The following is an 18,731-nucleotide window of genomic DNA, read 5'->3' as shown; positions in this document are numbered from 1 at the left end:
ATCCCTTACACTTCAATCAAATGCTTTAGTAGGATACCAGTGTAAAGAAAAAATATCTCGATGTAAGTAAAGATCAGTATTTTAGAAAATCTACATCACCGTTATTCATTAGATTCATGAATTGAAGGGGAAAAAATGGCCAAAACCACTTGGTCAAAATCTATTAACCCCAAAGTTATGATACTACAGTATAGAAATATTCCTGCCGAAATGCTAAACTGCTACAACTGATGTTACTCCTAAAGAACATGTGGTTTCTCCAGACAATATCGAAGTTGTGATATTTGAAAAACACACTGGAAAGAGTAATTTTTTTTTTTTTCCCCAAGTTCTGGACCACCTATACCTGCAGAAACCCTACTGCATAATCTGAACATTAATGACCAAGAACAGGGAAAGGCTACAAAGGGGTCAAACTGGTCCAAGTTTTAAATGTCTGTTTCTTACTAAGCTGTATTCTACTAACCAGTTTATGGTAGAGCAGAAAGTTGGACTGACCCATCTTTATCTTCTTAAGGACAAAAGAGGGCATACATATAGCCATAAGAGCATTGCATAGAAACAAAATGCTATCACAGGACCAGCAGTTCATTTTGTTCAGTTTGCCCTAAATGTATTAACACTTCAATCTGAGACAGATCCTTTGATGTATCCCCTTCTAAACACATGGAGAAAAATAACAAACTGGGGAAGAAGTAAGTCAATACAACTTTTGGAAACAGAGGTCACGCCTCACAAATCTTTGAGAGATGACCAAAACTGTTAATTAATAAGAGAAAACCACTTGCTAAGGTGTACTTGGGTTTCCAAAAATCTTTTGTCTCTCACAAAAGTTTCTTAACTAATTTGCTGTGAAATAAGGCGAAATCCTCACACAAATTAATAATTAGCTAAAATACAGCAAACAAAAGACGGCTGTTAAGAACCAGTTTTCACTGCAGAGGGGCACTATCAGTGGACTCCTATGCTTACATATGCAGTTCAGCATATTGATTAATGATCTGGACAAGATGTTGAACACCAGACTGACCAAGTTCACTACGCACAAGTAACAAGGAACGATAGAAAGAAAACCAAACTGCAAACAGCTGCAGAAGTAGCTCGTGATACTGAAAGACTGAGAGATAAAAGGACTGCTAAAAATATAGTAGATAAACGTATAGTGATGCACATGAGGAAAGACAATATTAACTTTCCCCATACTGTAATGGGATATGAACAGGCAATTAACACTCAAAAATAAGATCTTGCTGTTATGGGAAAAGCAGATGTTGAAAGGAATGGAATGGTTTCCATGCAAATAACTATTAAGTAAACAAAGATTCATTAGACTGGAAAAGAAGCTGCTGAGGGAATTGCATGACAAAGGTATGTAAAAACATAAATAACAGAGAAAGGGATTAGGAAACAGTGGTTCACTTGCCTTTTCATATAAGAAGCAGGGGTATTGATTAGAGGTAAAATATAGCAGGATAAAACCAAAGAATGTATTTCTCTATATAACAAACTCTGGCTCAGGAGGACCCTACACCATAAATAACTGGAGGTGCAGGAAATATACCTTATAAATAATTTTACGTATTATTTCCTCTGTTCTTGTATTCTCTTGAGGACATCTGCCAGGTCAAGCTATTTGGCTAGATGGTCCTTTGGTCTGACCCAGTGTACTGACCTGGCTGACCTTCAAGCCTTCTGTCTACTTAACAGCTGCTACTGCTCATGTTGAAAACTCTCCACACCATTCCTCCAAAACACTAAAAAAATTTGACTGTTTAGAGATCATCTCTGCAATCAGAGCTTTTATCCTCTGGTTCATTTCACACCTTGGGCTTTCTGCTGAGACCACCAACAGTGTTGCCAATTAATGCCAATTTATTTGTAACACCTGTCCATTAAGAAATGGACTGAACACAAAAAACTCCTTTTTGACAGAACACTGAACAAGAACCAGGTTGTAATGATACATAATCACTACCCACCTGGGACAGCTATGTACTGGTAAACTGGAGGAGAGTCTGATTCTGTATGCCATTAACAATCATTGACCTATGAAGGACAACATAGGAAAGTACTTTGCTGAGTTTTTAAAAAAGTATATAAACACTCATTATGGGGCAACCAAGAAGTCTTCCCATCAGTAGAATGAGTCCAGAAAGTCCTCCACTAAGTGAGAGACCTAATCAGATATATCTTTATAATTAAGTTTTCACTAAGAACAAAGGAACAAAGGCAAAACATCATAGCTGGCTGGGATGGTCAATTTTTCATCTTTTTGTGACATACGATTTGAAGAGCTTGGGAAACTCAGTTATTTTACCTTACTTTTTTTTGAACTGTCATTGACTCTAAATCTCTGCAAGAAAAATGCCATGTCCTCAGTAGGAAATGTTTCTGAATCCTCCCTAGTAATTTAATTTGCGGTTTCTGCTAGGGCTGCACCTTGAAAGCAGTCACAGTGATATTTTACGTTGACATATCACTCTTTCGTTAAACATGGGCTTCACGAAGGTTGAAGCTGGGTTAATTCACTTTTGGAGTCAGAAATACTCAGGGTCATATTACTCAGCATGCTTAAGCTTGCTTTTAAATTTACTTTTCATCTCATATTACAAATATTATCTGGTTTGCAGAAAGGCAAGTCTCACAAAGTCTTCATAGTGTATGTGGATGAAGGACTACACCCGGAACAGCAATGTATCTATTGCAAACATTCTCATACCACAATTAAGCAAAGAGGCAACAATAATTGGTACAGTTTATTCTTAAAAGACTAAACTAACTAGCATCATGATTTCTTCCCTTGAAACAAGCTACTTTTTTCTTTGCTACCATGATGCTTTGCTGTTGTAACCAGCATTGAGAAATAAAGAGAGGACAGGAGAACTTTTTACAAATATCTGAGCTTTCAACTGCAAATGTAACCAGTGCAAATGATTTCACAAAAGACTTATTTGTATTCTATAAGAGTTTGTTCTTTTATCAAAACTCCTTAATTTTTGCAGTTATTTAATAAATTGCATGTTTGAGGGTTTCAAAAGACTAGCAAGATATACATTTGTAAACTTAACTTTCAATGAATTTATTTTAATTTATATGAATTAATAAATTTAATTAATCATTATTTCAGTAAAGACTAAAAGGTAAAACAATCTAAAAAGAAATAAAAGGTTAGCAAATGTGACACTCATCTACAAGAAGGGCCGAAGGAGGATCCGGGGAACTACAGGCCTGTCAGTCTGACCTCAGTGCTGGGGAAGGTTATGGAGCAGATCAGCTTGAGTGCCATCACACAGCACGTACAGGACAAACAATTAATCAGGCCCAGTCAGCATGGGTTTATGAAAGGCAGGTCCTGCTTGACTAACCTGATCTTCTATGATGAGATGGACCTGCTTAATGGATGAGAGAAAGGCTGTGGATGCTGTGTACCTAGACTTTAGTAAAGCCTTTGACACCATTTCCCACAGCATTCTCTTCGAGAAACTGACTGCTCATGGCTTGGACAGGCACACTCTTTGCTGGCTAAAAAACTGGCTGGATGGTCGAGCCCAGAGAGTTGTGGTGAATGGAGTCAAATCCAGTTGGCGGCCAGTCACACGTGGTGTTCCCCAGGGCTCAGTATTGGGGCCAGTTCTGTTTAATATCTTTATCAATGATCTGGACGAGGGGATCGAGTTCACCCTCACTAAGTTTGCAGACGACACGAAGTTGGGCGGGAGTGTTGATCTTCTCAAGGGTAGGAAAGCTCTGCAGAGGGGTCTGGACAGGCTGGATGGATGGGCCCAGGTCAATTGTATGAGGTTCAGTAAGGCCAAGTGCTGGATCCTGCACTTTGGTCACAACAACCCCATGCAACGTCCCCTACAGGCTTGGGGACGAGTGGCTGGAAAGCTGCCTGGCTGAAAAGGACTTGGAGGTGTTGGTCAACAGCCAGCTGAATATGAGCCAGCAGTGTGCCCAGGTGGCCAAGAAGCCCAATGGCATCCTGGCTTGCATCAGAAACAGCGTGGCGAGCAGGTCTAGGGAAGTGATCATCCCCCAATACTCTGCACTGGTGAGGCCGCACCTCGACTACTGTGTTCACTTTTGGGCCCCTCACCACAAGAAGGACACTGAGGTGCTGGACCGTATCCAAAGAATGGCAATGAAGCTGGTGGAAGGGTCTGGAGCACAAGTCTTATGAGGAGTGGGTGAGGGAACTAGGATTGTTTAGCCTGGAGAAAAGGAGGCTCATGGGAGACCTTATTGCTCTCTACAACTACCTGAAATGAGGTTGTAGCCAGGTGGGTGTTGGTCTCTTCTCCCTAGTAACAGGATGAGTGGAAATGGCCTCAAGTTGCGCCAGGGGAGGTTTAGATTAGCTATTATGAAAAACTTCTTCACCGAAAGGGTTGTCAAGCATTGGAACAGGCTGCCCAGGGAAGTGGTTGAGTCACCATCCCTGAATGTATTTAAAAGACGAGTAGATGTGGTGCTTAGGTATATGTTTAGTGGCAGGTTTGGTAGTGTTAGGTTTATGGTTGGACTCAATGATCTTAAGGGTCTTTTCCAACCTAAATGATTCTATGATTCTACAATTCTATGAAATTAGAATCAAGTGTGATACCTATTAAGAAAAAATATAACCTTTTACTGATCATTTGGAATTTATCCATTTTTTGCTTTAAAGGATTTATTTATTTCAAAGTGTTCCATTAAGGTCTTGAGCCTGTTACATAAACTGGTATTTCTACTAAGCACATGTATATGTAAGAGGCATGACTAATTCTAGATTACTGTCTTTGTTGATAATGGTTCAAAAAGAGATGATTATGATGATGCTATTATTTATCTGTCGAGGTATTTTTGCTATTTCTGCTTTAGTGAGCATTGCTGAGAATTTCTGAGAAGAATATAAAACATTTCTCTGTAAAAGATGTATATAAAAATGCTAGCAACAGTAATACTTTTGATATTTATATATTGAAATATTTTCCTGGTTAAAACAACTCTGACGTTGAAATAACAGACTATCTCAAGTTGGAAGGGACCCACAAGGATCATCGAGTCCAACTTGCAGGACTACCTAAAACTAAATCATATGAGTAAAAGAGCATCGTCCAAATGATCCTTGAACTCTGAAATGTTGAAAAATGGCTTGGCATCGCTTCATGTCCTTAAACTATAACTGAAAATATTGGCCAGTTAGTTTTAAAGGATTTTAATGGATTTGTATAAAATTCTAGATTAGTAAATACTTTCTTGCATCTTTTTGGTGCAAACTGGAGTGCATCTTGTAAAAACTCCATTACTAAAAATATTACAGCATACTCAAAAGAAAGTCCTCAATATAATATGTTTTTCAAAGTAGGCAGATCTGTCTTAGAGTTTTTCTGGAGGAAGAGAATTACAGTTATATAATTTCTTGCAAGAGCACCAGCAACCAATCAACTCCCAGTGAATTGGATGAGCTCTCTCTATAGTTTTCAGTCAGGTCTGTGACTGAAATGTAAGTATATATTGTATATACATATATTATATATATTTACATACATAGGTAGGATGAGTTTTCAGTGGATCGATGAACTGATCTGACCAATGTACGGCTGAGCATTTGCTAATACTTATTTCAGGGACAGACAGCAAACAGAGGCTGTAGACCGTCTGGAGAAGGAAACAAAGACCACTCCATTTAGCAGTAAGAGAGTCTTACATAAGCTTACTTTAATCGTTGAACAACACAATTAACAAGTGTTCAGCTGGGAGCAGACACATGAGTGAAACTCTTGTGATGCCCAGCTAAAGAAACACATTATTAAGATATCTACTGTAAATAGGAGTCAATTAGAGCTTTTGACTTGTCTCAGAATTCAGAGGGATTTAATGATATCAAAATATCTGTGCATTCCTTTGATGGAGCATCAGTTCAGGAGAGGGTCTGTTTATTTATTTTTAATGGAATTCTTAGATGCAGGTGCACAATTCTGTGACAGCTTTAAGAAGACAGTAATTATCTGGTAAGGTATGCCTCACCAGATCATTTAATAGATAAAGGCTTCTATACAGGAAACAAGCTCTTCCAGATGAAGTAACAATTTGGACAAGTAATTTGATGTCTTTAAAATTCAGTGAAAGAAGCAACTTTTAATTATACAGCTCTGTTCTACACTATTTTAATTGACAAACGTTGTTTAATTAAATGGGAGGAAGGGGAAACAGCACGTGAAACAAGGATACTACCCCTCCCTTTCTGTCACAGAAAAGAAAGAGTTTTAATTCTAGTGATGCATCACATACATGCTTTTGAAATTTAATGACTGCTCTTGAAGACATTTAATGCTTTTTAATTAATGGACGGTATTGCAGACACTGAGCACCTATATGTGGTGTTTACATGGAGAGTGTAGAGCAGTATGTGTAAGGGACTTACACTACTTGATTCACTGCAGTAGCTATGCATTTAAATCAACGAGATTACCATTCTACTGGTGAGGAACAAATTAAAAACATTTCAATTATATAAGTTTCTCTAGAAGTGATTTACAGTGGAAATATTAATGAACATTTCATTATACTGTGCTGCTAGGTGCTATTACATCATTATCATTTTTTTAACGAACCAATAAGGTACAAACCTGACTAAGACATTTTTAGAGAATACATATGGACTATTTGACAGAATCTTGCACCTTTTTCTTTAATTTGTTTCCCTCAGGCTAGTATGTAATTGGTTCCTGAGCAACCTCAACCACCTTGCCTGGAACACCCTTCCAGATATATTCTTCCTTTGGTGGGTAGGGGACAGGGGCCACAGCAGTTTATATTAAAACTCAGCACAAAAAGCAGGAAGTAATTATGACTCTTCTCAAACTGTAACAGCAGTCAGATATCAAAACCCAACAATAAAGGTATATAAGCAAAAGAATAGAACAAAACAGAATGTTGAGATTATTATCGTGTTACACTATAAATGCAAGTGTACCCAAAATTCAGCTGTTACAGACAGCTTTTGGCAGCCTTTTATACCCCTAAACGGGGCGTGCTGTCCTCGCTTAGAAAAATTAGCTCAAATTTAGGGAAATTCTTTGAGCTCCACACAGTGTGAACATCCCTCAGGATAAATCTGAGGCTTGACTCTTGTATCACTAACTAGGAGCTCAGTAAGTGTCAATCTGTTGCAGGAACTTGTGAAATGACATTGGATGCAACTTTGTGGGAGAACTCGTTGCCTCAATTTTACTATCATTTTTCACTATAAGGCATTTATGGCATGTACCCGAACTGCTGGAGTTCATCTATGCTAACATCAAATCTAGAAACAGGTCATCACTATTTGCCTCTCTGTTTCCATGCTCATCATTACCAAGGCCTGGTATTTGGAACAGTAATCAAATACTAAGTGGGGCAACAGTAGATGGATCTTTCTAGTTAAAAAAACCCCAAAAAACAAAACAAAACAAACCCCCTTGATTTCATTTCTTCTTACACTTCAGCTTCCTCATTTAGTGTTCAATCTCATGAATGCTACCATATGTATTTCCCTCTAACCAAGGACTTCTGATACTCCCTGCTAATACACATGAAAGATTGCAGCTCTTTCTGTTCACCATGTCGGCAACAGGTGAGAAATGGTCATAATTTTGTTTACTCATACAACAGAGTTTCAAATTTGTAACTTCTCTTTATAATCTAGCTCTGACCTGAAGTGGTCCATTTTGCACCTTTGTAGTCATAGGCAGGAGAACAGATAATAAGAGAAAAAAGAGAGATGATTTTGTCCAAGAATCAAATGCAAATTTAATTCCTCCACAGCTGTCATTCTGCACTCCTGAATAGCATAAGCCAAACAGAAGAGCGTCATTCATTAATAAATAACACTGCTCCCCAAAACTGCTTTGTTTATCATCTGTGCAAATGAAAGTTACTCAATGCACTTGGTGCAACCTACAGAACAATACAACTCTCCCTAAAGCAGATTCCTGGTGACTAGTCAGATGAATTGCTCCCTATGATCCATCAAGCAAGCAAAGGGACTCAAAATACTTTAATCGCAAGTGTAATTAAAAAAAAAAAAAAAGGAAATACATAAGGATAAAGAAAATTACCCAGTTCCTATCAGAAATTACAAAAAAGTAATAAATAGGGCCTTATCTCCTAAGCCATTTTCCTTTTGCTGTTGCTACAAACTGAAATGAACAAATTCATAACAACTGTAAGAAACAATGCATTCACATGAAAGGGCTATGTATGGAAAAATATGTAAATTTAACAAATGAAGTTACTAACAAATGCAAGTTACTGTTTTCTACTTGGCATATTAGTTCCATTGTGATCCTGCTGCACTTTTTTTCTGAAAGATAAATAACAAAGCCATAATCTTTTATCTGGCCTTTCTTGGTCTTTGACTTCTTTTCCAGTGGAAACAGACTTGGATTTAGTCCAGCCTCACTTAAAAAATTAAAGCCACCTTCTTTGACAGTGTGTGAAAACCAGATTAATTTTCAGTGTTTTAAGTGAATACTTTTTAAACTAGTATTAGATGTCATAAAGCAGCAAATATTGGTCAGTGTTCATTTACTTAGCAGCTAGTAATACTTTCTTTGTATTTTCAGTGCCATATTTCCTTTCACCAGCTTTTGTTAAGGCTCTAAGTTAAAAAAAAAAAAATCCTAAAGCCGTATTTGGCTTAAACTTTACTGGGAAATTACACAAGTGTTTAATTTCTGTGCAGAACAAATGACTAACCTGATCAATCAGATGTTAAGTACTGGAAGAAGTAAGTCTGCTGAAAGGATTAGCAGTGACAGTGGGGATCAATACAACTGTAAGATAAGACTTTTAAAGATTCCTTTATTCACTTCATTAATGTCATAGTGAAAGTCCCAATCAACTCTAATCAGAATTAGAAAAACACAGCTCTTTTGAACAACTAAATCTAAATTAAACAATTTCAATACTCAATATCAAAAGCATTTCCTTAACAATTCTATAGTAGTGGAGCAGGAAGGTGTTATTTAATAGGCTTTTTCCAGCTTCTACTGCTATGGTTTCTGAGAGGTGTAATCAGAAACAGAAAATTTGGATTATTTTTCCCTGTAGGTGGAAAGGGGACAGTCACTTCATATTTTATTAATTGAGAAAAAGGAGCACAGTTATTTGCAGTGTGTTTATCTCATTTCATAAAGGTCCTCAGCACAGCAGCAGTCCAAAATATGTAAGTGTAGCTAGCTGTGTTCATCTATTTTAAGTTTCTCTTCAGCAAATAAATGGAAGGCATGGTGATGATTACTTTCATGAGAGTAACCAGCATTGTAACTCTAAGTGAGCTATTTTTTGTATTTATTACATTAATCACATTTTATACATGTACATTACCAAATGATACACTGTGAATTGGAAGTCAATTTAAAGTTACATTGCTTTCATATTCAGTGAGAAAATAATGGATTTTCAGATCAAGAGTTGGCAGAGTCTATTGGTATCACATGCTAAACCATTCTAATAGAAAAGGTATTGATCTGAAATCCTGAAACTTTTCTTCTTTAAAGTGAGCTACAGGATGATAAAATTGAAGAATAAAATAAAACTTAAGAATGATCAACAGTGTGTCTATACTGAATTGGAAGACACTGCACAAACATTAAAAAAATAAAACTACTGAAGCTTTCAGATGTAGGGCATCAGTTCAATCTCAATTCAATGGTCTTGTCACACACTCCACTAAAGTATCCACCAGAATAGCTTTTACTCTCAGTAAGAGGGTATCCACCCCCCTTTCTTGGATCCTCTTCCCTTTTGCCTTTGCACGCTTGGGATTGAGTCATATTGTTCTCTCACTCTGGAACCAGGACTACTATAGACATTAAAGATTTAGCATCCTACTGGTCCCACCAAGAGTTGTACATCTGTATTTTTTCTTTTTTAAAAACTGTATTTGGGGATGAAGTAGGCAATGTCTTTTTTAAAGCAAATGAAAAAGAGCCACCAAGGAAAAAATATTTTAAAGCAATTTAGAAAATTTTAAGTGCCTGTTTAGTTTCTTTTAACCAACTAAACTAAACATACCCTATCAAAATTAAATTAGAGCTCTTAAATTACATGAACACACAGAAAATCATGATTTACTCTGGTCTCACTTCACTTACTAGAATATCACTTCTAGACGATTCAGGGAAGCTGGATTTTCAAACAAGTTAAAACCTACTACATTCTCCCTTTGCATTGTAACTATCATATTATTCAATGGTGCCTTAAACAGAAATTTATTTTATTTCTGATCTCTTGTTTTTTTCACCCTCAATTTCTCCAGAGAGCTGGCCTGGACATCTAGGATATTTGGATATCTAGGAGAATATCTCTACAGTATTTTCTTCATTGTTTTGTAGTTAGAATCCTTCAAGTAAACAACCTGTAATGACTAATCTAGATACCGCCTCCTCTGAACGTTTTATGTTCCCCTCTGAAACTTCACATTGTGTTTAATAAACCACTTATAAGATACAGATGAATGTATCTGCCACTACCAATCTCTGTAGTATTTGTCACAGTGCCCAAGCACAAAATAATTAGGTGTGAAGAGAGCACTTCAGCTCATTTCTCTGTGTTCCAGAGAACCCTGTTAGAGTTCTATGAGTTCTATATTGCAAACTGCTCTGATATTATAGGGGAGATGTATATAAATCCTGAAGATGATACGACATCGCATACAACAGATGCTTCACAGTAGAGGTGATAAAGGTATATCTAACAGAGGCAAGCTAGCACCAGAACTGAAAATAGTAGCATCATATTAGGCCGAAGCAGCTTGCTGTTAACATGGCTAAACTACTGTCTATATGATATAAGCTGGTATCACAACATATTCTATTGTGTCATGTGAATGTTACAGACTGAATACAGCATTAGCTCAAGTATCTCTATATTTTTGTTTTGGAGGACAGAGATGCTGAATGACAGCTTGGTAAAACCAGCATAACAGTAATTCCTTACCTCTCATTCCTGTCCTTGCCTTTACATTGTGTGCTTTTTGGAGCAGCATTTCCACTCATAAATATATGTGCATTGTCTAATATGGCATGGATCTGACTGTGGTTAGGAAGGTACATACAACCGCAACACAAACTTACAAGATGCAATATTCAAAGTGAGTCAGATCTCCCCTACTAAGGTGACATTAAAAAGGGATTTAAATATCCTTAGCCTTACTGAGCAATACCATTATAGGAAATGTCAGTTCTGCTCCTCCTTTAGCATAAAAATGAAAATACCTAATCAAAAAACAGTAGAAGCACTCACTAGCTGGTAGCTGGAATGCATTTATAACCACTTTTGAAGATCTGATCACAGCTCAGTTACACTCACAGCTTAGTTTGATAAAAGTTTGACCACACACCTCCAGCGGACCATCTCAAAAGCCAGTCATACCCGCCCAGAATACTTAGAACCTTGCTTTTGCATTTCACAGTAAGAATCTGACAATTTTTCATTTTGTTTCCTATGAAGGGAGAGCATGACTTCTTTACTAGGCTAGATATAAAGTAGATTGTTTTGCTTTATTTCACTTCTAGGTCATAGTGTCTGGTGCATACATAGCTCCTCATGTCACTATCTCAAGCTTCAGAAAAATTAAGTGCTATACAAAAGCAAACTAATATCTTAGGATTCCCCTTTTTTACTTTCTGTTTTTCTACTTATATTTGAAGCTTATGCACAGTCTTTTGTGTGCTACCTTGGAAACAAACTCTAAATTACTCTGCTACAATTCTACAAAACTCCAGCCACTTATTTATGTTTTTATAATGCATAGAATTCAAAGTGTGCAATTCCCACAGTACAGTCATAATGATTATTGAAAGGTATTATGGCACACTCACTCTAGCACTTAATACGCATTAATTTACTAAAACATCCTAATGCAATCACAGGCAATCATCTGACCATAGCCCTCTTCTTATAATGTAAGCTTTTTGCAGAAAGGACTTTGTCTGCAGAGCACCTGGTAGACAGGCATTGCAGAATGCTGGACCCTGAGGACAGACTGGCGTTCTTTAGTAAGACAACAATGCAAGGTAAATAAAAGTAATAATTATCTGGATCATTAGAAACAAATAAACATAAAACCTTCTATATCTATGCTCAGTTTGGACCCCAAGCACTAAGGTACAGGTATCAGTGCAGAAAAGCATATTTCTATTTATTTATTTATTATATGTATGCAATATATTTATATTATCTCATATATATATTTTTATCAGATGAAAACAAGCCTTAAGGATTAGTTTAGAGAGACAGTGCTCAAAAAAGTGCAAAGCTTGGGAGAAGTACAGTAAGCAGCGGACACTGACATCTCTGTCTGAGTAGGAAAGAAAAGGAAAAACAGGGGAGAGGAGAAGCCTTCACTCCATTCACTGGGCATTCCTTATGTAAAATTTAATATCCAACTGAAAGACTACAGCTGCAATTTGTTAGGAGCTAAACAAGTTTTGAGCATGAAGGCCCATGCCCTTGTACAGCTAGTATTTACATCTTCGGTCTTAATTTTTAAAAGAGCAACATTGTCACCTACTAAGACATCCTATCTTCTTGGGCTTTGTCGACTAGTATTTTTCCTGGAGAAAGGGTTTTATTTTTTTTCCCCACAATGATGCAATTAATTCAATCATAGCTGTTCACCGCAGAAAAAAGAACTCAATATCCTCTGGATTAAAGAAACAGACATTTTTTTTTTTTTTCCCCTAAGTCTGCTTTCCCATTTTCTTTCTCTTTTTCTCCCTTTCTTTCCTATCACAAAAGTTTGCTTCAAGAATTCAACTTTACATTATTTTCTGAATTCCATGTACATTTCAGCATCTCTAGCTGGACTAAATTCAATAGTACAATACTACAATTCAAAAAAGTATGACAAAAGTTCATACGAATTCATGCATAAACAATGATTAAATCTTACTGTGCTCACTCCTACAAGCTTCTCAGTTGCCTCAGAGTAACAACCTAGCAGCCCAGGGTCCCATGTTGGCTACTTTGGAAGTACAGAATTTTACAGTATATGCACTTAAAAACCATCGAACAAACAAACAAGCAAACAACAGCAACAAAAAAATTAGGGTAGCCTTACAGTCTTACACGAGCATTTTGAAGCTCAGAATAGGAGGAGAACTTACATAGCTTACACCGTGTTTTTATTATTCATTTGCTTACAGTGTTAGTTGAGTTTCCATTTAAATGTAAGCCACTGTCAAAGAGAGGTGATGAAGCTCCACTGCTGTGATCACTGGATGGTCCGGGGGAACCTGGAAATCAGACCATGAAAAATAATTGCTTATGTTAAAATTATATGTGTATATCAGGCAATATCTATTCCAGCTGTAAAACACAGGAATATTTTTTAATATAAATCACCAAACCAAGCCAGACGTACTGCTTGCATTTTAGAATGACAGCCAATAGAATGTCCATATGCTATACTTTATGTCTAGAAAGAAAAAAGGTAGCTAGATGTCATTTTATAGAGACTGTGCTCATGAGACCTACTTGTATGCTTAACTGTTTGCAGGATTAAGCCTTTTTTCACTGAGAATGAGATACTCAAAACCATGTAAGAAATTCAGTTACACAAATCCCATTAATTAAATGAATAAATTTCCTATTGAGTGTTGAAGGTCTCACCTTAGAGTATAATCATGGACTGTATTTATAAACAAAGCGAATAAGAAACTTTCAGGCAAGTACTAACTGTACACATACATACACTTCATTAATGGATGTATCTCTTTTTCTTAAAAACTCAATCACTTTCAAGAATGATGCACCTTCTCAAACTGAGAAATTAAAAGAAAACAGTCATCATGAAATATTGATACTATGTTAGTATGTTAAGATCACAGTTACATTCTTCAAGAGATCTCTTCCTTTAGCAGTTACACATCATGATCCTGCTTTAGTAGTTAAAGTGACTCCAAGAAAGCTTAATACTTTTGTGACATACAATAACAGAAACAGCACAAAAGTCACATCATTGTGTAATTTTTGCTTAAATGTAAAATGTTAACATATAGCACCAATAATACACAATTATTGTCAGACAGCACTTGGTCTTATCAATAAAGCACATAAAATCAATTTCACAGCATTAGATTCATCATCACTGAAAACTCATTTTTCCATCTGAAGAAGTCACATGAAATTGCCTGTAAATCATTTCACATTAATAGGTCTGTCAAGTCTAACATCACAAAAGTCAAAAAGTCATTCTTAGTCATATATTTTTGTATGTATCTACTCCACATATCTGGAAGATTCAGCAAAATGGAACTTAATTCAACAAAAGCTCATTTTCTCCATAACAAATCTCTGTCAGTTCAGTTGTGAGGTCTCAGAATTATACCCTGAATTCTGAAGTTTCAGCATGTTTTCATTTTGAGTCCTTTCTGTACAGTGTTAGATCATGTCAGCAGAAGGAACTGTTATGCTTTGCTCGTATGGGTCTAACGCAAGCACCAACTTTAGTAGCTATCTACAACATTTTCTAGCTACTATGTATGTACAGTAGACCACAAAAACCTATATTCAGACTCATAGATGACCACAGTGACTTTCTGGAACAGAAGATAATTTCTAATTTTTTAAAATAAAAATAATGAAATAAAAAAGTTGGCATTAAATTCTCCACTGAAGAGTCTGCCTGTTGGGGAATCCCACTGTCTCCAGCAGTAGACAACTATGACAGGTCCATGAGTCAATCAGATTCTTAAAGTGGAATTATCCCACCTCTTCAGCAATTTGAGCATATCAAAAGATATTAATTTAGGTATTTTCAAATCTCTAAATCCAGGTTTTACCATAATACGAAGTACTACATTAGAATAATTAATTTTTTTTTTTTTTTTTAAGTAGAGAAAAATGACATCCATTGCAGGGGAAAGCTAAGAAGAAAAGGTTAAGGAACAAAATTCCCTCCTCCCACAGTGTCCCTGCAGACTTGCTTTTCAGCTCAGCAGCTTTCTTTGGTTTTCTGAGTCACAACAAACTACACAGCCTCTCTCAAGCTATGCTACCTCCACCACTTGATTGCAAGCGAGTTCACAAGTCTTTTAGTCTGCTCCCTGCCTATTCTGCCTCACTCACTCTTGGACTACTCCTTCATGGCCTCATTCAGCATTTTAGAAGCTCCCACTGTATAGGTTCAACTCCTTTCATGGAAGGTACAGTGCCCTCGTCTCTCCAAGGAGCTCCGTTTGCCTCCCCACATGGCAGCCCTAGAGCAATTAGGTAGTCTTTCTTCCCTGTTCTTAGAACAAAACACAGTATGTACACACATGCTGTACATGATACAAAATATACTAACACAAAGTAAATCTTGTACTATCTGCTACCGTAGCCCTTGCCCAAGTAGATGAGACTCCAAATCAAGTGTTAGGTACCAATCCAAACTCTGGAACACTAGTTTGAGAAAGACTACCGAAACAAAGCGTTTATGTAAAATAAAACATCTGCTACAGATAGCTCCCCCCTCCACGATCACAATACAGTATCCTGATGGGTACTGATGCCAGAAAAAAGGTATTTGGTATGTTGTAAGATTTCCAGCAATCATTATTGCCTAGCTGACCTCTTATCCCACCCAAATCATAGTTAGACAGCCAGCCTATGAGAAACCTACACTATGACAGGCTTCATCTGTTTAATTTGCTTATTCTCAGCTGCGGCATTTTTGTTGTTTTGAGACGGTTGGGTTAGGAAGAGGGAGAGGAGAGGAGATCTTTGCCTGATCTTTACCTGAGCAATAGCTGAGTATGCTCAGAGTAAAAAAAAAAAAAACCCTGCAAGGTGAGAAGGAGTCAGAGAGAAAGCAAGGATATAGGAGTCTGCAGTTCATGAAAGAGACTGAGACGCCCCTGGGGGTAGCAAGAAAAAAGACAGGCAGAACTCCGAGGTGAGGGAAAGAAACTTTGTAATGATCACCAGGGATTTTGCAGAGCTAGCAGTAACTCATGAGATCACCAAGCTAGCTGACACTAAACCTAAAGCAAGAACTCATTTGCAGTGGTACAGGTAGGAGTTGTTTATAAATACTTTTAAATTTTTTTGGACAGAATCACTGAGATTTTTCAATTTAAAAAGTTAGGTATTCTACTACTTATTTTAATAAAGCCTAGATTTTATTTTTAACTTTAAAAGCTTTAAGCTTTCTAGACCTAGAAAGGTCTCTATTAAAGTTCTTTTCAACTCAGAGTCCCATCAACAGGTGGTTGTTTATTTCAGCCAGTGAATTACACTAAATCTCTAAATAACGAACAAAACCCCCAAAATGCAGGACAGCAGATCAATGTACAGCAAGTAGTCAGCAAGACTTCATCCTTTACAATAATTTGTCTTATGATCAATATTGCTGAATGATACTGGAGACCTCTTGTATATAAATAAAATCTCATTTATCTAACTAACTTGCTAATTATGTCATAGACAACCTCCAATAGACAAAAAGCCCATTTATGAACAACCACAAGATTAAAATAGAAGGAAACACTCCTGGTGATTTTTAATTACACTGCAAGCTTTGCAACTTCAGAATATTTTGGTAATTTAGTACAACTATCAAAAAGAAAAATTCTGAAGAGAGCCTGTTTTACCATAAAACGTCCTGAAGAGTCCTTCTAGCAGCAGTGAATGTTATCTAAAAGGGTCCTACAAGCCCTGCTCAACTCTGGGATGGGTAATGGACTTAGCTCCAGAGAATCCTTAATATCAATACCCAAGGGCTGATGCCATAATTATTTTGTAACAGGCTAACAAATAACCCTCACAGCCACTAACAACTTCCTGACCCAGCTCCAAAAAACAAAATTCCTTTCTTTTGTTTCCAGAAACACAAATCTATCCTCTCTCTAGCTGACAGTGACCTTAGAGCAAACTACAGGCCATGGGATGAGGAATCATCCTAGCCATAGAGCCAGACAACCCAATGAAGCAGACAGTTAATGACCCTACTGGCCTATGCTAACTTCTGATCCAGGCCTGACAGTTTTTTGAGAAAAAAGTATTTGTCCTATGCAAAATTATGCCAAGCATTCTGTAATATTTTATAAAATTGCTGATCAAATTCCTGTGGCAGAGAGTATCTGCTGGCATAATTTAATTTATTATTATGGACTGTCTCATAATAGTCTAGTAAGGGCCAAGAGTCCCAGGCAGCTGTGAAAGCATACCAACCTAGGTTAAGGCCTCCTCCCAACAGAGAAACAAGCAGTCCTTGTCTCATCCTCAAGTGCCAGTTAATCAGTATCCATGTCTAAACCCATGCCAAAGCCTGTATTTGTTGTTCACAATCCATGAAAGAGTGAAGGAACCAGAAAAATGTGGTGAGAACTGTAAGCAGGTATTTCCCTGTTGTGACATCTTGTGCTTTTGCTAGTCATGACATGAGATAGTCTAGGGAAGGAAGAGGTATGAGAAGGAAGCAGTGGAGGCAGATGCTACTCCTGATGATGTACTTATAAGAAATAGTAATCATACTGGTTAATAGGAAGAGACAGTATGGTTGCATTTGAAGTGAACACACCACACTACTCAAACTGCCAGCATAGCAGCTGGTCTGACTGAATCCTTGAAGGTAGGGGACCGTGTGCCTGAGTCTTCTGGGGTGCTAGAAAAGGCCAAGATACTTCAGATTTATGCATGTATGCACTTAAGTGTTGCCTGCATTGTGAGTTGGGAAGTAGTTTATTGCATAGTAGAATTGCTACTTAGCTTGTTATACGTGTCACTGATGCTTCATGACTGGAATTCCCTTTTGTGCACAGGCTTGTGAAAAGCTCTTCTTTGAATAGGGTGCTTTGTCCCACCACTGCTATTCTCCTTCACTTCAGTGTATGGCCCTAAATCAGACCTATTTTCCATAATTTTCTACACCTTATTTGTTTATTTCCTCACTACAAGAACGAGTATTTATGTCAAGTCACTTACCAAAGATCATCTCACCCATTGTGCTTGGTTTCAGTCTGTATTGGATGGCTGCACAGAACATCCTGGAGAGGAGCAGGTGAGCTCTGTGCTGAGGTCCAGGTTCAGTTCAGAAGAAGGGTCATCTCTTAAGTTCCTCAGCTGTCTGATCATACTTAGTAAGTCCTTTTGTTGAGCATGTACTATAGGACCGAAGGCGTGGGATCATGCATGGGACTGGGCAGGGTAGTATAATGTTTGCCACAGATTTCCTCATGCTCTGCATAGAGGCAAGTCTAATAAGCCGCCCAAAATGAGCAGTTTTTATCCAAGATGTCTCTTTCATTTAAGAAGCGTTGCTTCTCTGCTGTGCTTGTTGATAGTCTGTGATAGCTTGCCTAAGATGGCACTCTCTTCCCTATTCCAAACAGGTTTTCTTTGAACAGCAATCAGGGGCAGATTCCAAATGGTGCTAGCTGGCCACAGGCCATGAAACAGGCCCTTTGAAAGAGAATGGAGGTTTTTGTAAGGTGAAAGTTCCTGGTTCAAGTGTTCATGGAGGCTATTTGCTTACAGAAGTTTTGCATGCACCTCTGGTCACACAGATTGAAGATGATCTGGTCTCCCTGCTAATCACTGCTTTCTCTTTCCAGAAATAGCACTTTATGGAAGCAATGCCATGATTTCAGCTTCCCAGACAGGAATGGCTGCAGTGCCTCCTGGTAAGAAAGGCAACACAGGAGTCAGCTAAGTTCCTCTTCTCTTCCATGATGTACCAAGAGGGCACCAATATTCATGGACCTGTGTGAACTTGT

At 37.5% G+C, this 18,731-nt stretch overlaps 1 protein-coding gene across 1 annotated transcript in view; it reads right to left on the bottom strand.

Moving 5' to 3' along the window:
* SNTG2 (syntrophin gamma 2) overlaps nt 1-18,731 on the bottom strand; it is a 185,898-nt gene that overhangs the window by 93,225 nt on the left and 73,942 nt on the right. The window contains exon 7 of the mRNA XM_059835573.1: nt 13,177-13,268. Coding sequence (XP_059691556.1) covers nt 13,177-13,268 — 92 coding nt within the window. The remainder of the gene's footprint in view (nt 1-13,176; nt 13,269-18,731) is intronic.

This window comes from Gavia stellata, chromosome 2 (assembly GCF_030936135.1).
Source record: "Gavia stellata isolate bGavSte3 chromosome 2, bGavSte3.hap2, whole genome shotgun sequence".
NCBI lineage: Eukaryota > Metazoa > Chordata > Aves > Gaviiformes > Gaviidae > Gavia > Gavia stellata.
This window is presented reverse-complemented; position numbering and strand designations above follow the sequence as displayed.